This window comes from Cavia porcellus, unplaced genomic scaffold (genome assembly GCF_034190915.1).
Source record: "Cavia porcellus strain 051 isolate PalLab524CR breed Dunkin Hartley unplaced genomic scaffold, mCavPor4.1 scaffold_6, whole genome shotgun sequence".
Lineage (NCBI taxonomy): Eukaryota > Metazoa > Chordata > Mammalia > Rodentia > Caviidae > Cavia > Cavia porcellus.
The window spans coordinates 27,085,222-27,102,453 of NW_026947489.1; the positions used below are offsets into that span (position 1 = coordinate 27,085,222).

At 44.6% G+C, this 17,232-nt stretch overlaps 1 protein-coding gene across 15 annotated transcripts in view; it reads left to right on the forward strand.

Annotated features, from left to right (window-relative positions):
- The window catches only part of Ppip5k1 (diphosphoinositol pentakisphosphate kinase 1), a 37,995-nt gene that overhangs the window by 177 nt on the left and 20,586 nt on the right, over nt 1-17,232 (forward strand). For 7 of the 15 annotated variants that reach the window (XM_063250158.1, XM_063250165.1, XM_013158586.3 and 4 more), the window contains exons 2-25: nt 3,367-3,463; nt 3,740-3,914; nt 4,492-4,687; nt 5,103-5,193; nt 5,419-5,504; nt 5,833-5,987; nt 6,119-6,220; nt 6,796-6,957; nt 7,063-7,184; nt 8,137-8,238; nt 8,488-8,574; nt 8,671-8,746; nt 9,062-9,171; nt 9,258-9,340; nt 9,588-9,719; nt 9,870-9,991; nt 10,256-10,438; nt 12,953-13,094; nt 13,419-13,642; nt 13,956-14,083; nt 14,271-14,385; nt 14,548-14,655; nt 15,212-15,328; nt 15,429-15,593. In XM_063250158.1, the coding sequence (XP_063106228.1) occupies nt 3,768-3,914; nt 4,492-4,687; nt 5,103-5,193; nt 5,419-5,504; nt 5,833-5,987; nt 6,119-6,220; nt 6,796-6,957; nt 7,063-7,184; nt 8,137-8,238; nt 8,488-8,574; nt 8,671-8,746; nt 9,062-9,171; nt 9,258-9,340; nt 9,588-9,719; nt 9,870-9,991; nt 10,256-10,438; nt 12,953-13,094; nt 13,419-13,642; nt 13,956-14,083; nt 14,271-14,385; nt 14,548-14,655; nt 15,212-15,328; nt 15,429-15,593 (2,955 nt within the window). In that variant the 5' untranslated portion in view covers nt 3,367-3,463; nt 3,740-3,767. Of the gene's footprint in view, nt 1-455; nt 556-744; nt 860-3,366; nt 3,464-3,667; nt 3,915-4,491; nt 4,688-5,102; nt 5,194-5,418; nt 5,505-5,832; nt 5,988-6,114; nt 6,221-6,754; nt 6,958-7,062; nt 7,185-8,136; nt 8,239-8,487; nt 8,575-8,670; nt 8,747-9,061; nt 9,172-9,257; nt 9,341-9,587; nt 9,720-9,869; nt 9,992-10,255; nt 10,439-12,952; nt 13,095-13,418; nt 13,643-13,955; nt 14,084-14,270; nt 14,386-14,547; nt 14,656-15,211; nt 15,329-15,428; nt 15,594-17,232 lie in introns of those variants that run through there. The other 8 variants (XM_063250167.1, XM_063250168.1, XM_063250163.1 and 5 more) reach the window with 7 other exon arrangements.

The window sequence follows — 17,232 nt, forward strand, 5'->3', positions numbered from 1 at the left end:
GGTATCGGGGGTGGGCTTGGCGGTGCGCTGGCCGCGGGGGCACCAGTACTGTTGAGGGAAAGCGGGCGGCGGAGCGGCCTTGGGTCGGTGGGGAGCAGGGCGGGCAGGCTCGTGCGGTCGGGACGGAGGACTGCGCTCGTGCCCCGAGCCTTGAGGGCGGCGGGGTCGGCGGGAATATGGGTGCGGGTCTGCGCGGTACCGGGCGCGGGGTAGACGCGGCTGGGGTAGCAGCGCCCAGCAAGGGGGTCCTCGGGAGTGGGTACTGCGGAGGGCAGGAGACTTCGCAAAGGACAGCCCGGGCAGTCACTATGGGGCCTGGGGCTCGGTGGGAAGATGTCACCGAGCCTGGTGACTCCTGCGCGGGCTAGAAGCTCCTTTTGAATCCGTGGATCCCGTAAATGGAGGGTCGAGTGGGTTGATTGCTCGGATGACCAGTCACGTCGTGAGGAGTGGCCGGGGATCAGGGAAGAGTCCCCGAAGCACTCAGGGGAGGAGACGACAGGAACAGGAGGCTGGGTGGCTGAGCTGCGTCGGAAGATGTGTGTGCGGAGGCTGGTAAGTGTCATTCAGGAAGACGCGAGAGCCGCTGCTCAAAGTGGGAAGAGACATGTTGGCGGCCCGACGAGATTTTCTTTGTTGGAAGTACTGCGTTATCAGTGACAAGCCTTCCATCAACCGCAAGGAGATTTAAGAAACTGGAGGACTATGCAAGCAACCCTAAATCGTAGAGGAAAAGGAGTTGTCCAGTTCACCTTCCCTCTTCTCTTCTGCAGATCTGGTCCAACCCATGTGTTCTTGAGAAGATCGCCCATCTGCTTGTCTTCCCCGCTCACTGTACAAGACTGCTTTTTAGCCCAGGGTAGAGCCTGAGGTTTGCTTTTGCAATAAGGGGAGGGGATGGGAGGAGAATGACAGGGACAGAGCATAGAGAACGGATGTGGTTTTGGGAACGCCATATTAAAATCCGGCTTCTCCCAGAGTTACATATAAATAAATCCTGGCTTATTTCATAGCTATTTCTGCAGTCTTCTGTTTTAGCTTTGTTAACTGTGAATTTGGCCTTTTCTGTCTCTTTAGTCGATATTTGTGAGCAGACTTTTCTTCCTGATCCTATTATTTACCAACCCCCATTATGGAGTTGTAATACAATTTCAAGAGCATGAAAGTATTTTCAGTTAAAAAAAAAAAAAAACAACTAAGAAGGACATAGTGGAATAAAGGCAAAGGGTTAGGAACATTAGATATGAGAAAAAGCTCCTACGTCAGAATGAAACAAAATTCTAATTGGTAAAACTGTGCACTTGGGAATGTCACAAGTCATGGAAATTGGGTCAGATCACTAAAAAGGAGTTCAAAGAAATAGCCTGTGCGAGAACGTAGGGCCCACCTGGCCAAGGTGGTTGAGCAATTGAGATAGCAGATGCTAAAGATTGGAAAAGGTGAGGTCTATATAAAGGTCATCTATAACTTTCTAATCTAAGCTACATACCCCAGTTGTAATGGAAGAGTTTAAAATAAAAATAGAAAAAGTAATTATTGGAGATTATTTTAAAAGTCTAAATTAATTCGTTTACTGAGTTAGTTTGCGAGTATTAAGGTCCATCAGTGTTTCTGAGAACTTTTGGAGACCGTGGTAAATTGCTGATACGTGACTCAGTTTTATTTTTGGAAAATAATAACAGGTGCTCATGTTCCTACAATCACTATTAACATGTGTTAACCTTTGCTTTAGATCTGTTTAAAAATTGAAATAAAATTATAGGTGAGATTGTGAAGTACCATGTTAATCTTCCATTCATCTTTTTTCCTCAAAGGTAGTCACTATCTCTGTGTGTGTGTGTGTGTGTGTGTGTGTGTGTGTGTGTGTGTGTGTTTATTATTGGGAATTAAACCAGGGCCTTTGTACTGGGCTGCATCTCCAGCTCTATTTTGAGACAGGGTCTTGCTAACTTGCTAAATTGCTCAGGCTTGGCTCAAACTCACCATCCTTTTGTTTTAGCCTCTCAGGGTGCTGGAATTACAGGCATGTGCCACCAGGCCCAGCTTATAAATTTGTTGTTTTTCTAGTTTATGTTTTTATACTTTTCCGAACTGTACATGCAGCCATAAAATGTGTAATACTGTTTACTCATACAAGTGGAGTTGTGGTCTGCATATCTCTGTGGTTTGCATTTGGAAACTGTCCAATCATTACACATAGCTCTAGTTCATTTTTAAAGTTACTGTTAATCTGTTTTCTTAATTTTTTCTTGTCTTTTTTTTTTTTTTTTGAGACAGGGTCTTGCTATGCAGTTCAGGCTGGCCTTGAGCTCACTTTTGTAGCCCAGGCTGGTTTCGAACTCACAACAATCCTCCTGCCTCAGCCTCTCATAATTTGTTATTTCTATATACTGCATTGTATTTATCCATTCTTCTATTTATGGCATCTCAGTTGTTTTCAGTTTTTTCATGAGCAGCCATGAGGTTAGGAATGTCTTTTTTTTTTTTTTTTTTTTTTTTGGTTAGGAATGTCTTGTACATGTATCCTTACAAAGAAGCTTTTCTCTACACCAGAGTGTGTCCACTTAGACACTATTGGCATTTTGACATCTTTGTTGTGAGAACATCATGTATTTTTGGTAATGTTTAGCAGCATCCTTACCCTCTTTTTGCTAGATGCCAGTAGTAGTGTTCCAATTAATACAAAAGTGTCCTGGCCAAATGTCCCCTTACAGGAAAATTAACTGTTTGAAAGCCACATCTGAGTGTATGTATATGGAAGTGACACTGTCAGTTTGGTCTGACTCAGTTTATAGACTTAGATGTTGCTGGTATGAAAGACCTTTCCCTGGGCGGACACTGGTTTTGGAGTATCAGATTGGTGGATAGAATGTTACGGTTTTAATTTACACTCTTGGTTTTGTTTTAATTTCTTGTGACAGTATCTTACTTTTAGCTCAAGCTAGACTTGAACTCGCAGCAATCCTTCTGCCTCAGCTTCCCAAGAGCTGGGATTATAGGCATGTACCATCAGGCTTGGCTTATGGTTTCAGTTTAGAATGGACTAGAGTCTGCTGTGGGGATGCATCTTCAGCAGTCTGACCAGCGCTAGGCTTCTTTCCCTTTACCTGGAGCTGGGGGCATAGAGGATTTTAATATTCTCCTAATGCTTAGAATGGAGGGTGCCCTAAAGGAGTGTTTTTTGAACCAATCCTTGGTAGAAATGAAGGTAGACTTTAAGAACAGAAGCAACTGAACTGTTTCATTCCTCTGCTCTTGAATTAAATCTTTGAGTTCATCACTACTGTGGGGAGGTGGAGAAGGGCTAAGGACATTGTGGAATGAAGCCAGAATTTGAAGTGTTGCTCTAACCTTCTCTTCTGGCAGGAGTCAACAGTAGCCTTCCTTGGAGAACGGCCTTTCTCATTTGCTGCCTGGAGTTAACATTGTTTCCTGCTGGCAGAATCAGGGACATGCCAGCACCGTAAGGCTTAATATCTCAATCCTCTTACTGATTTATTGATTGGGGCGGGGTGAGTGGGAAAGAAAAAGAAGACCTTGCTTTCCTTTTATGGCTCTTAAATCATTTCAAATCATAGCCATAGCCTGCTTTCTTGTTGATCCTCTTTCCCATAGCTTTGTTTCCTGTTTCTGCTTGTACCCTTGTAGTTTCCTCTTTATTTTCTAGTTCCTCATATCCTATCCCCACCTACCGCCAAGGGGTTTGGATTCTGAGCTGACGGGGTGCCCACCTTTGCAGAGCGGGATGAGTGGGTGTTCCGGTGGGGATGTGGTCGTTGACGGCCAGTGAGGACGAGAGCACCACGGCCCACTTCTTCCTCGGAGCTGGAGATGAGGGGCTGGGCACCCGTGGAACAGGCATGAGGACAGAAGAGAGTGACAGTGAGCTACTTGAGGATGAGGAAGATGAAGTGGTAAGACAGGAAGATGCTATAACTTGGTGTTGGGTCTCCCACCTTAGCAATTTTTTTTTTTTGAGACAGAGTCTTGTTATGTAATGCAGGCCGGCCTTGAACTTGCTTATGTAGGCCAGGCTGGCCTCAAACTCACAGTGATCTTTCTGCCTCAGCTGCCCAAATGCTGGGATTACAGGAGTGTGCCACCGTGCCTGCCCAGTTGAGATGAGATTCTTCTGGATACAGATATCTTTCTGTTCTTTCCAAATACATACCCTGTCCTGAACAGGCCCTATCTGGGATTAGGAGAGGGGCGGTGGAGATGGGTTCACTGCCTCTCTTCGGAATTTCCACCCTTATGCCTCCTCCTGCTGTCTCACAGTCACAGTTCTTTAGTGGGAAAGCACCTATTCTGGTGGCAATGGTAGATCCCTAGATATATCCCAGCCTAGATCAAAGTTAGGCACCAGTATGCTGACAAGACATGTAGATCCAATGTCTTGCAAAGAAACTACCCTGGGGAGATGAGACAGTATTCCTCATGGGGGGACATAAGTGAGAAGTTCTGAATTCTTCATAACAGTTTCTCCTACAGCCTCCTGAACCTCAAATCATTGTTGGCATCTGTGCCATGACCAAGAAATCCAAGTCTAAGCCGATGACCCAAATCCTAGAGCGACTGTGTAGATTTGACTACCTGACTGTTATCATCCTGGGAGAAGATGTGATCCTCAATGAACCTGTGGAAAACTGGCCATCCTGCCACTGTCTCATCTCTTTCCACTCCAAAGGTTGGGATCTGTAAAGAATAGGAAGGATAGGGAAGGCTGGACTGAGGATAAGCTTCTTACTGTCCTATTAGTGAAGAGGCCATCAGCTCCTCCAGTATAACAGGGAACAATGCCAAAGGATCTGCATTCCCTACATCTTGGAGGAGCGCCTGGGGAGAATGTAGACCTATAATCTGTCTATAGGATAGCTCTAAGGCCTTTAGGCTCTCAAACACAATTGGATGTCTAGAAAGACCTTAGATATAATTTTTAAAAATTTCCTACTAAATATCCTAGACTTAGAAGATGGACAAAAGGGAAAGTGAGAGAAACTCAGTGGCAGTGGTTAGCTTTAAAATGTTTCTGTCTCTCTTGTTTTCTCACTTCATCTCTTTTGCTTGCTTTCTTTGGTTACTATTTTCTTTCTCCATCACAGGCTTTCCTCTGGACAAGGCTGTTGCTTACTCCAAGCTTCGAAACCCTTTTCTTATCAATGATCTGGCCATGCAGTATTACATTCAAGACAGGTATAGCTTTCTTTGGCCCCATGGGATGGTGACCCTGAGATCACGCCCACTTTGGGGACATACTCTTTAGGGACAAGGCCAAACTAACACATTTTATTTTTGTACCATACCCTATTGAGTTCTATGCCTCAGTGTTTTCCAATCCCTATGCAAATGAAACCCCTAGTCTCTCACCTTAGTCACCCATACCCCAGTGCTCCCAGCTAACTTATTTGGGGGTGACAGGAGGGAGGTGTACCGGATCCTGCAGGAGGAGGGTATCGATCTGCCTCGATATGCTGTGCTCAACCGTGACCCTGCCCGGCCCGAGGGTGAGTATCTATTCCTGTCAGTGCTTTTCTGTCTTGCTTTTCATGACTACTTTGTTTATGTCCCCTAGATATCTCCTATATACCACCTAAATTTTGGAGCTTGGTATTAGATTATAGTGGGGTGAGAGTCCAGTCTTTTTGGACACAACTTGGGCCCATTATTATAGATATTATCATATCTATATATCATATATAGATAATATGTATGTGTCACTAAGAGAGACTCACAGGAATTTGAGGATTGTAGAGATTAAAATTGTAACAAACTGAGAATTGGGAGTATTCTACTGTCTTTGGCCCTAAGAGTGACCCCACAACCACTTTGCAGAGTGCAACCTGATAGAAGGTGAAGACCAGGTTGAGGTTAATGGTGCTGTCTTCCCCAAGCCCTTTGTGGAGAAGCCAGTGAGTGCAGAGGACCACAACGTTTACATCTACTACCCCAGCTCAGCAGGAGGAGGGAGCCAGCGCCTCTTCCGTAAGGTGGGGAGACAGCTGAGCATTTGGGGAGTCAGAGAGGTAGAACATGATGAGTTGTGGGGAAGGAAGCTGGAGGGTCTGCGGACAGGGTAGACTGTTGAGGTGACATGTTTTTTCTTCCTTTTCTTCCTAAGATTGGCAGCCGAAGCAGCGTTTACTCTCCTGAGAGCAGTGTTCGAAAGACAGGGTCATACATCTATGAGGAGTTTATGCCAACAGACGGCACAGATGTCAAGGTTATGTTGGACACAGGGATTTTTTTGTTTGTTTTTTGAGACAGGGTCTTACTATGTAGCACAAGCTGGCCTCAAACTAGTGGTGATCCTCCTGCCTCAGCCTCCTCAGTGTTGGGATTGCAGGTGTATACACCACACCCAGCTTTGGATACAGGGATTTAAGCAGTTCCAGATGTCTGGGTGCAGGTGGGAATAGCAGGTAGAAGTGTATGGGGAAGGAGTCTTAGAAAATACAGTGTGAATCAGTTTGGTTCATATTCAACTAAAGATAAGGAGTGGGGAATGTAGACAGTTTCATTTTCACTATTAGAGCAATGGCAAGGGTGTGTAGGAAATGGTGTAATGTTGGTAAATTATTTTTTAATAAGGATTAGATAGATAGTGCCAGAGTCCTGAGGGGAAAATGTCATGAGAGTACTGAAGTAGGACTCCATGACAAAAATCAGTCTACTTATTTTTGATGGTCAGAGTTTTTTTGTTTTACTCTTAAACTAGTCTGCAGACCTAGTGCTCATACTGTTTTCTCATACACAGGGTGAGCTGTGGGCATACTCAGTGATGCTATGTACCTGCAGGTGTACACAGTGGGGCCAGATTATGCCCATGCTGAAGCTAGGAAATCTCCAGCTTTGGATGGAAAGGTGGAACGAGACAGTGAAGGGAAAGAGGTTCGCTACCCAGTCATGCTGACTGCCATGGAAAAGTTGGTGGCCAGGAAAGTCTGTGTAGCTTTCAAGGTAGTGGAGAGCCCATGGGGTTGGGGAATGCGGGACAGGGATGGGAGCAGGGGTCTGCAAAGAAAGAATGGTTCTCTTTTCTCATCTTGCCTATTTCACCTGCAGCAAACAGTGTGTGGCTTTGATCTTCTTCGGGCCAATGGTCACTCTTTTGTGTGTGATGTCAATGGCTTCAGTTTTGTCAAGAATTCAATGAAATACTACGATGACTGTGCTAAGATCTTGGGGTAAGAGACATAATGGTCTGAGGTGGTGAGAGAGGGCTTAGAGAAGGAGTCTAAAGAAAAAAGAATAAAAAAAATTGAAATAAAGGTTTTACAAATGAGGAGAAGGGTGGAAGAGAGGGGAGGGAAGGGAGGCGAATGTGGAAAAAAGAAGAATCAAGGTGTATCATATACAGGTACAAACTTCCTATAATGAATGTGATCATTCTGTATATCTAAAATGTACCAATAAAATTAAGTTTTAAAAAGCTTTTTTTTTTTTTTTGTCTTTCTCCTTTTTATCGGTACCAGGGATCAAACTCACGACTGCCTGCTTGCAAGGCAGGCACTTATGCCACTGAGCTAAATCCCCAGCCCCAAGTTTTAAAAAGCTTTTACTTTATTTTCAATATATAAAAATAATTTATAAAACAAAAAAAAATAATTTAAAAGGGAAAAAGGAAAAGAGCTTCTTAGCCCTTGTTTCTTTAATACTACACTCCTCAGTTTTAGACATAATAGATTATCTTTTCTGCCTTGCATAAATAAACTATTTCACTATATATGACCAAGTTGATACGGTCTTACAACTTGACTTTAAAAAAATCATCGTGTAATGTTTAAGCCATTCAAAAGTATGTGAAGAATGATAGATATGGTGAGCATCCATAAATATAGCAGTGTTCGCCAAGTACTACTTACAGCTTTAAGGAAAAACTATTAATAGAGGCCCCCATATACCCCTCCCTAGTTATGTTCTCTCTGCCACCCCAGAGGGAATCACAATCTTTAGTTTGGTGTTTATCATTCTTAGGCATTTATGTTTCTACCACATGTATGGTAGTATTCATTTGCATATTTTCAGGCTTTGTTTGAATTCCTTCCTCTGCAACATGCTCATCTTTGTGAGCTTTGTTCCTATGTGTAACTCTGGTTCATTCATCTTCACAGCCCTTTCTCTTGTTTCTCCTGCTAGGAACACCATCATGCGAGAGCTTGCGCCACAGTTCCAGATCCCATGGTCCATTCCCACAGAAGCAGAAGATATTCCCATTGTCCCTACCACTTCTGGCACTATGTAAGCAAAAGTGTAGAAATGTGCAGTATACAGACATTTGAGATTCCTTCATCCACCCAATGGTTTCTTTGTAACCTTACACAGTATTAACTAGAGGGCCTGACCCTCTTGTAGTCCCCTTAACTCTACCTTTACCCTCAATCTCAGATCCCTGCTTATCTTTTCTTATGTGTATCCAAGAGACTGTGATGGTGGAAGTGAGGTGAGGGTGGGGTGGAAGAGAGATTTTGAAAGGATTTCTGATCTTAGGATGGAACTCCGTTGTGTCATTGCAATTATCCGTCATGGAGATCGCACCCCCAAGCAGAAGATGAAAATGGAGGTGACACACCCCAGGTAGGAAACATGTCCTGATTTGGTCTTCTTAAGGGAGATTGTGTGGGGAACAGCTCTGAAAAGCTATGATTGTCTTGGTGCTTCTCTTGACTATAGGTTTTTCACTCTATTTGAAAAACATGGTGGATACAAGACTGGGAAATTAAAACTCAAGCGACCTGAGCAGCTCCAGGTAAGGTGTTAAATCTGACCAGGGTAGTAGTGCTGTAGGGAAGAAAGAAGGTGGTAGCACACACCTGTAATCCCAGCACTTGGGCGGCTGAGGCAGGAAGGTCATTTTGAATCTGAGGCCAGCCTGGGCCATAAAAGTGAATAAGGCCAGCCTGCACTACACAGTGAGATTCTTCAAAAAAAAAAGAAGGATGGAAGAAAACAGTGAATGATAGGTTGGAAAAGTAACTGACCAGCTTGGTCACTTGGAAAAGTGACCACTTGGAAAAGTGACTTCCTGTATGGATATCCTGTTAACTCCTCTAAACTCTTCTAGGAGGTTCTGGACATCACAAGACTGTTGCTGGCTGAACTGGAGAAAGAGCCAAGTGGAGAGATCGAGGAGAAGACTGGCAAGCTAGAGCAGCTGAAGTCTGTGCTGGAGATGTGAGAAAGGGGGTAGGAAAAGGGAGCTAATAGCAGGGAAAACTGGGGTCCTGGGGCACAAAGGCTAGAGTGGCTTTTTCCCATAGGTACGGCCACTTCTCAGGTATCAACCGGAAGGTGCAGCTGACTTACTATCCTCATGGAGTGAAAGCATCTAATGAGCAGCAAGGTACAATATAATCTCTTTTTCCATTAGCCACTCAGATCTCTTATTCTTTTTTTTTTTTTTATTGGTACCAGGGATCGAACTCACAACTGCACACTTGCAAAGCAGGCGCTTATGCTGCTGAGCTAAATCCCTAGCCCCAGATCTCTTATTCTTGAATCTAGGTCTGAGATTACTTTTATGGTTTCAGAAGACCTAACATTTAGATGTCTTAGATATTAAGCCTGTTTACTGCCCTGTACTCCCTCAGATCTGCAGAGGGCCGCTCTAGCCCCATCCCTGTTGCTGGTACTGAAGTGGGGTGGAGAGCTAACTCCGGATGGCCGTGTTCAGGCTGAGGAGCTGGGACGAGCTTTTCGCTGCATGTACCCTGGAGGGCAGGGTGAGTGTCTGTGGGACAGGGGTGAAATATGACCAGGGCCGTGGTAAGGTAGTTAGAGGACAAGCTAGGGGAAATGGAGGAGCAGAGGTAGTGAGGATGGTGGAGAAGAAGAATGTTTCCAGTCTCTTCTGGTCCTTTCCTTTGTACCAGGTGACTATGCTGGCTTTCCTGGTTGTGGACTGCTTCGTCTTCATAGCACTTTCCGCCATGACCTCAAGATCTATGCCTCTGATGAGGGCCGTGTCCAGATGACTGCTGCCGCCTTTGCCAAGGTATATATTATACTTCTTCCTTAGTCCCCACTTTTGTTAGGTGGAGATGGAGTCTGGATAACTAGTTGGGAAATGTCAGGGTGTTTGTGTGCCAACTCAGAGAAGTCTCTACTTGTATCTGACCTTGTTCTCAGCTCCTTCCAAGGAGCCATAAAGGGTTGGTGGGAGTAAACCCCTTGCCCTATATCCCAGCTCTTCAAACCAGAAAGGCCTAACAAGACTGTCCTGGAAGGGAAGCTAATGTGCCTTGGACTTCTCTTGCAGGGCCTGCTGGCTCTAGAAGGGGAGCTGACACCCATTTTGGTACAAATGGTGAAGAGTGCCAATATGAATGGGCTCCTGGACAGTGACGGGGAGTCCTTGAGCAGTTGCCAGCACCGGGTGAAGGCTCGGCTCCATCACATTCTGCAGCAGGATGCGCCCTTTGGCCCCGAGGACTATGGCCAGGTCAGGCCTTCCCTGTTCCTGCCCCGCCTTCCTATAATTCTAAATGATTATGTTTACTAGGCACTGTTTTAGGTACTTGCACACATTATCTCATTTAATCCTCACAGCATCCCTTTGAGATAAATACATGTCCACAATTCAACAATTAAAAAGATTTTTTTTTTTTGCCTTTTTCCTTTTTATCAGTACCAGTGATCGAACTCACGACTGCCTGCTTGCAAGGCAGGGGCTTATGCCGCTGAGCTAAATCCCCAGCCCCAAAAGATGATAGTTTTGGCATTAAGACTTACTTGGCAACTGAACCTAACATGTGTCATCATAAGACCATACGGCTTATTTTTCTATAAATAGTCATACATTTTGCTACAGAAATATAAGTGTGTTTGGCTTTACATAAGCCTCACTGAAGTATCATATGACATATGGTTTATGCACTGTTTCAACTTCAAAAGTCCAAAAAATTTTCATTTCCAGAATACATCTAATTCCAAGGCGAATACAAAAATGTGTCAGTGATTGCTGTGTAAAAAATGACCCCCAGACTTGTAACTAAAAGTGACCATTTTATTATCTCTTACAGTTCTGAGCTCAACTAGTCTTCCTTGGGTCTCTCTTAAACTTGCAACCAGATGTTGACTGGGCTGGAGCTGTCTGGAGGCTGGACTGGGGTTCTGGGCCAGCTGGCTAGCTTGCTCCTCCTTTGTGTTCTGCTTGTGTTCTCAGGGCCTGTCCTCTTCACGTGTTTTTTTCATGTGATTTCTCTGGCATGGTAGCTGGACTTAATTTGTGGTAGCTTGGAGCTTCCCCAAAGCAGGAGTGTTTAACTTTCTTAAAGCATAGACCCAGAATTAGCATAATATAAGTTTGTTATTTTTTATTGGTTAAAGCAGTTATAGGGCCAGTCTAGATTCTAGGGAAGGGAGGAAATGAAAGAATTAATGATTACTTTAATCCTCCACAAGGAATATTAGAACTATACCTCGTTTCTCCTGTTTTACAGAGGAGGAAACCTAGGCTAAAGAATTTAAGCAACTTTCCCAAGATACAGCTGGCGTGAACCCCATGTTCTAACTCTAGGGACCAGGCTGGTAACTGCCTTGGAATGTGAAGTCTCACCATTAGTCCCAGTGGGTACTGATAATCTAAAGTGCTCATCCTATGTCCCAGGCACCCAGGTTCCTGTTGACTAGGTAGTGCTTTTTCCCAATTCCACTCCTCATTTCTGATAGGTTTTTTTAAAAAGTATTATTTTCAGATGGGGTCTTACTATTTTAATTTTGAGACAGGGTCTTGCTGTGCAGTTTGGGCTGGCCTGGAGGTCACTTTGTAGCCCAGGTTGGTCTCAAACATACAAAGATCCTCCTGCCTCAGCCCCTGAGTGCTGGGATTACAGGCATGCTGAGGTCTTCACTATGTTGCCCAAGTTGACCTCTAAGTTCTGAATTCAAGTGATTCTCTTGCCTTAGCCTCTGCAAGTAGTGGAGATTGCAGGCATGAGCCATGCCTGGCTATTGTCTTTACTTTTTGGTATGGGGAATCAAACTCACTACCTCATACTTTCCAGGCAGGTACCATGCCACTGAGCTAAATCCCTGGCTCCTTTTATTTTTATTTTTATTTTCATTTATTTATTTATTTAGGTGCCAGGGATCAAACTTGCAACCTAGCATTTGCCAGACAGGTGTTTATGCTGCTGAGCTAAATCCCTGGCCCTCCTCTATATTTTTAAGTTGTAGTACCACTTAGACCATTTTTAGGTATATAGTTTACCGACATTAAGCATATTGTAATTATTTGACAGGTTCTTAAATGAACTCAGCTACAGAAATATAAATGTGTTTGAGCTGAGCACATTACCTGCATTTGTTGTGTTTCCCTTTGAGCAGAACTCGATAAGGGGCATAATCTTGCTCTCCTGTTTTCTAGTTCATTGTTCAGTGTTAAATTTTAAAAAATCTAAGGTAACTTTTCTTTTTTCCTTGCTGCCTTTTGCTAATAATGAAAGATGTAAGGATTTGGGTAGAATTGTGCATTTCACTTACAGTCTTTTTTCCTTACCCTATTACTATACTTTTCTGTCTCTCCCCATTCCTTATGGACTGTGTCTGTCCTCAGAGTGTGAGTTGGAGCCCAGGACTTGACACTTTACTCTAGATCACTCTAGTTGAAAGATGTCTCTAGTATCTAGTCATGAAACCATTCTGCAGAGATTTTGAAGATTTGGGATTTAATTTTTATTCTCTAGCATTTTCCATTTGTGTTTTACAGCCCCCAAGAAAAGAACCAAGGTCTGTTTTATTTTCTCTGAACTCCAAGATGTTTATGACTGGCTATGTTAGTTGACTGTGGTAGAATGATCATCTGAAGGCCCTAGAACTACTATGTTGAGTAGCCTAAGATGCTCATTGAAATTAGCCAACAAACAGCTCTGTATTGCAGGCAATTTCTTTATAATAAGTCATAGGAAACTGGCACCTAACCAACCCTGTCTGCCCTTCTCTCTGTTCCCTACAGTTGGCTCCCACTGGAAGCACTTCCCTGCTTAACTCCATGACTGTTATTCAGAACCCTGTGAAAGTCTGTGATCAGGTGTTTTCCTTGATTGAAAACCTCACCCACCAGATCCGGGAGCGGATGAAGGACCCCAAATCTGTAGGTAAGTATAAATGCCACTGTTTTCCTTTTACTATGCAGTTCAGACCAGCCTTGAACTCACTTTATTGCCCAGGCTAGACTTGAGCTCACAGTGATCCTCCTTCCTCAGCCTCCTGACTGCTGAGATCACAGGTATACACCACCACACCTGGCCAGTTTTCATTTTAAGGTCTCAGGTCTAAATGCATTTTTCAGGCACACCTGTGTCTTTTCCTAACTGTGAAACAAAGCATCTCACTCACTTGTGGTTGTACTCAAGCTGTCAGTGTCTTCTTTTGTTGGAGCTTAACTTTTTGGTTCTATCTGATTCCTGCCTTCCTCTAAGACCTCCAGCTCTACCACAGTGAGACCCTAGAGCTCATGCTACAGCGGTGGAGCAAGCTGGAGCGTGACTTTCGGCAGAAGAGTGGGCGCTATGATATCAGTAAGATCCCTGACATTTATGACTGTGTCAAGTATGATGTGCAGCACAATGGGAGCCTGGGCCTCCAGGGCACGGCGGAGCTGCTGCGTCTCTCCAAGGCACTGGCGGACGTGGTCATTCCTCAGGTGTGTGTCACATGGACATCTGGCCTGCAGATAAGGGCATGGGGAAGAAGAGGAGGTGGAAAGGGGATGATGCGGGAACCAGGGGAAGAAAGCTCAGAGAAGGAATTAGTTGAGCCACTACAATTCTCAGAGACTACCCTGGTTCTGAGTAAGTACAGAAGGCTAAACGAGGAGATGCCTGAAAAGGAAGGATGTGGATAGGAAAGAAGCCTCAGGCCTAAGGTGAAGACAGGCATGTTGCTGGGGCTGGGAGTGTGAGGCAGGAGGAAAGCAAACACACTGAGGCATTTGTTTCTGACTGCTGGACCCCTAGGAGTATGGGATCAGTCGGGAGGAGAAACTGGAAATTGCCGTGGGCTTCTGTCTTCCACTGTTGCGAAAGATACTGCTCGACCTGCAGCGAACCCATGAGGATGAGTCTGTCAACAAGCTGCACCCACTGTGAGAGAGGCCAGGAGGGGCGCTGGCTGGAGGGAGGGTCATTGGCAGTGAAGGAGCATCAAGTTCGGGATGGCTTGGGAAACCAAGAGGAGAAGGGGTGCTGGGAGGGAGAAGATGGGAGACGCCTTTGAGGTGGGAAGAGGGGGTCTGCGGAGTGATGGTGTGTGTGACAGAACTGTCCTCGCAGGTACTCCCGAGGGGTGCTGTCCCCAGGCCGCCACGTTCGAACACGGCTGTATTTTACCAGCGAGAGCCATGTCCACTCCCTACTCAGCGTCTTTCGCTATGGGGGGCTTCTTGATGTAAGGATGCTCCTTTTCCTTTTAGCTTGTGACATTTCCCCCAACATTCTTCTGTTCTTGCTCTTTTTCTCTGCAAGCTTTCACTGTTGTACTTGGTGCCCTGCCCATTCCCTCACTTCCCGTCCTAGGCATGCATGGACTTAGCTCTTTTTCTGCTTGTAGGAGACCCAAGACACACAGTGGCAGCGAGCTTTGGCTTACCTGAGTGCCATCTCAGAGCTTAACTACATGACCCAGATTGTTATTATGCTTTATGAGGATAACACACAGGTAAGGATCCAATAAGTGGGCTCAGGAAAAGCCCCCTTTATGCTACTCCCTTAAAAAAGGAAGCCTTTTTATCCTTAGAATCCATACAGTCCAGCTACATATAGCACCTAGGCACAGAATGACACAAAGCATCCGAGAGGTTCCTGTGGGGACAAAAAGCATGTTGAGCCCAAGAGCTAATTCCAGGACATAGTTCTGGCATTAGGGAGGGAAACATGGGACCCTTCTGAGTCTTTCCCCCAGACATGGTTGTACATACACATTTGCTTCTGATGCTACAGAGATATCTAATATGCTGTATTCACTGTATCAAAATACTTTGTGGGCGATTTCTAGGAAAGGTTGTTATGTGGAAAGGTGAATTACAAATGGTAGAACATAAAGGAGTGAGGATTCTCTAGCAGACAGACAGTAGTTAAAGGGATGGGGAAGGACCCTGAAATTGAGCCCTGAGAAGATGCATCTTGAGTTCCTCTTCCTCTCTGTTTCCCCTGCCTAAAGATAGTACCCACACTGGGCTTCTCTCAGCTGGCCCGTTATTGGTGTTGTCCTGTAGGATCCCTTATCAGAGGAACGGTTTCACGTGGAGCTGCACTTCAGCCCTGGGGTGAAAGGTGTCGAGGAAGAAGGCAGTGCCCCAACTGGCTGTGGGTTCCGTCCAGCCTCTTCTGAGGTAGGTTGAGACTGAAGGGCTTAGGAACCATGTGGTGGTTGGAGGGCTGGAGAATTTGGGACTGAAAGGGTGGAAGCCATTCACACCTATTATTGAACAGAATGAGGAGATGAAAACAGACCAAGGCAGCATGGAGAATCTGTGCCCGGGAAAGGCGTCCGATGAGCCAGACCGGGCGCTTCAGACTTCACCCCAGCCACCTGAGGGCCCTGGGCTCCCTAAGAGATCACCCCTCATTCGTAACCGAAAAGCCGGCTCTATGGAGGTAATGGGAGGGCCTTGGGAAGAGGAAGGGGTGGAAACACAGTTCCATGTGCCCTCTGAAGCTGGGGGAGGACCTGAGACAGTGTCTGGCCCCCCATATGTTTGGTTTATTGACTGTCTCACAGCTGTCCCCAGCCTCTTTAAGTTGGTTGCTTCTGATAGCAACCAGTTGCAAGTGAGAGGTTCCTGAGAGAGAAAGGTTTTAAGAAATAAATTGAGGAGGACTCTGGATGAATTTGAAAAGACAGTTATTTAAAAGGAAATTTAGTGGGGAAGGAGTGTTTAAAAATAAAAGGAAAGGAAATATAAACCAGGTTGGTGAAGCACACCTGTAATCCGAGCACTCTGGAGACTGAATCACTGTGAGTTCAAAGCCCTCCTGGGCTACATAGTGCATTCACAGCCAGCCTGAGCTACAAAGCAAGACCCTGCTCCTCTCTCATAATAATAATAATGATAATAATAATAATAATAATAATAATAGTAAAATAAAAGGAAATGTAGCGGAAACAGCTTAAACGCTGGGGTGACATCCCAGTCTGATTCTTAGAAATTGTGTAACTGGGGCTGGGGATTTAGCTCAGCAGCATAAGCGCCTGCCTTGCAAGCAGGCAGTCGTGAGTTCGATCCCCGGTGCCGATAAAAAGGAAAAAGACAAAAAAAAAAAATTGTGTAACCCTACATAGAGATTTTAACTTCTCTAACCCTCACATTTTTCATGTATAAAATGTAGTAATGTCTACTTCATAGATAGTCATTAAACAGTAACCGTAGTAACAACACGATTACTCTTAAAGACCACTTCATCTCTTTGTTACCTTGGGTAAAGGAGATGAGCAAATGCCTGGCACTTTACTCTCCTGGGAGTTATCTCTACTGTTGTTTCAGCAATAGGATCAGTCTGGAGAGCTCTTTCTTGATGAGGTTTGTCTAGAAGAAGGAATAGTTACTAATCTCACATCACATCCAACTAACCATTTGGGTTTTTGTTCTAGTTTTGTTCCAGGAAACACTGGTTCTCTCTTTGGCTCAATGATATTTTTTAAAAATTCTTCTCATTTTTAATTTTTTTGTCTTTTTGAGACAAGGTCTCGCTATACACTTCAGCTTGGCCTTGAGCTCATTTTGTAACCTAGGCTGATCTCTAACTTGCAATGATTCCCTTGCCCTGGCCTCCTGAGTGCTAGGATTTCACGTGTGTGTGCCACCACGCTCAGGTCCAGTGATACCTTTGGGATGCCATGACTTACCCCTGTCTCAGGAACTCTCTTTGTTATTCTCTTAACCCAAGAATCTGCTCAGCTCACTCTATGCCATGTCCCTGTCTTAGAGGAACTGGTTTTTCCATTTTATGGATATTTAAGAAGAATCTGAAATTAACTTTCATAGGTTCAGCCAAAGTTTTACAGTTCAGATTTTGGAGAAAACTGAAAAGACAAACTACAGTCTCTTTTCTGTACTTATCCTTGACTTCCTGATTATTTTAATGTGGAACTGATGTTGTGAATGTTTAGTTTCTTTACGGGGCATAGGCACTATTTTCTCCCTTCAGTGTAGGTATAACTTAGTACTCTGAGTGCCCTACATGCCCATGTGAACCAAATCAAATGGACAGAATGACAGGCTCTCCTCCATCCGTG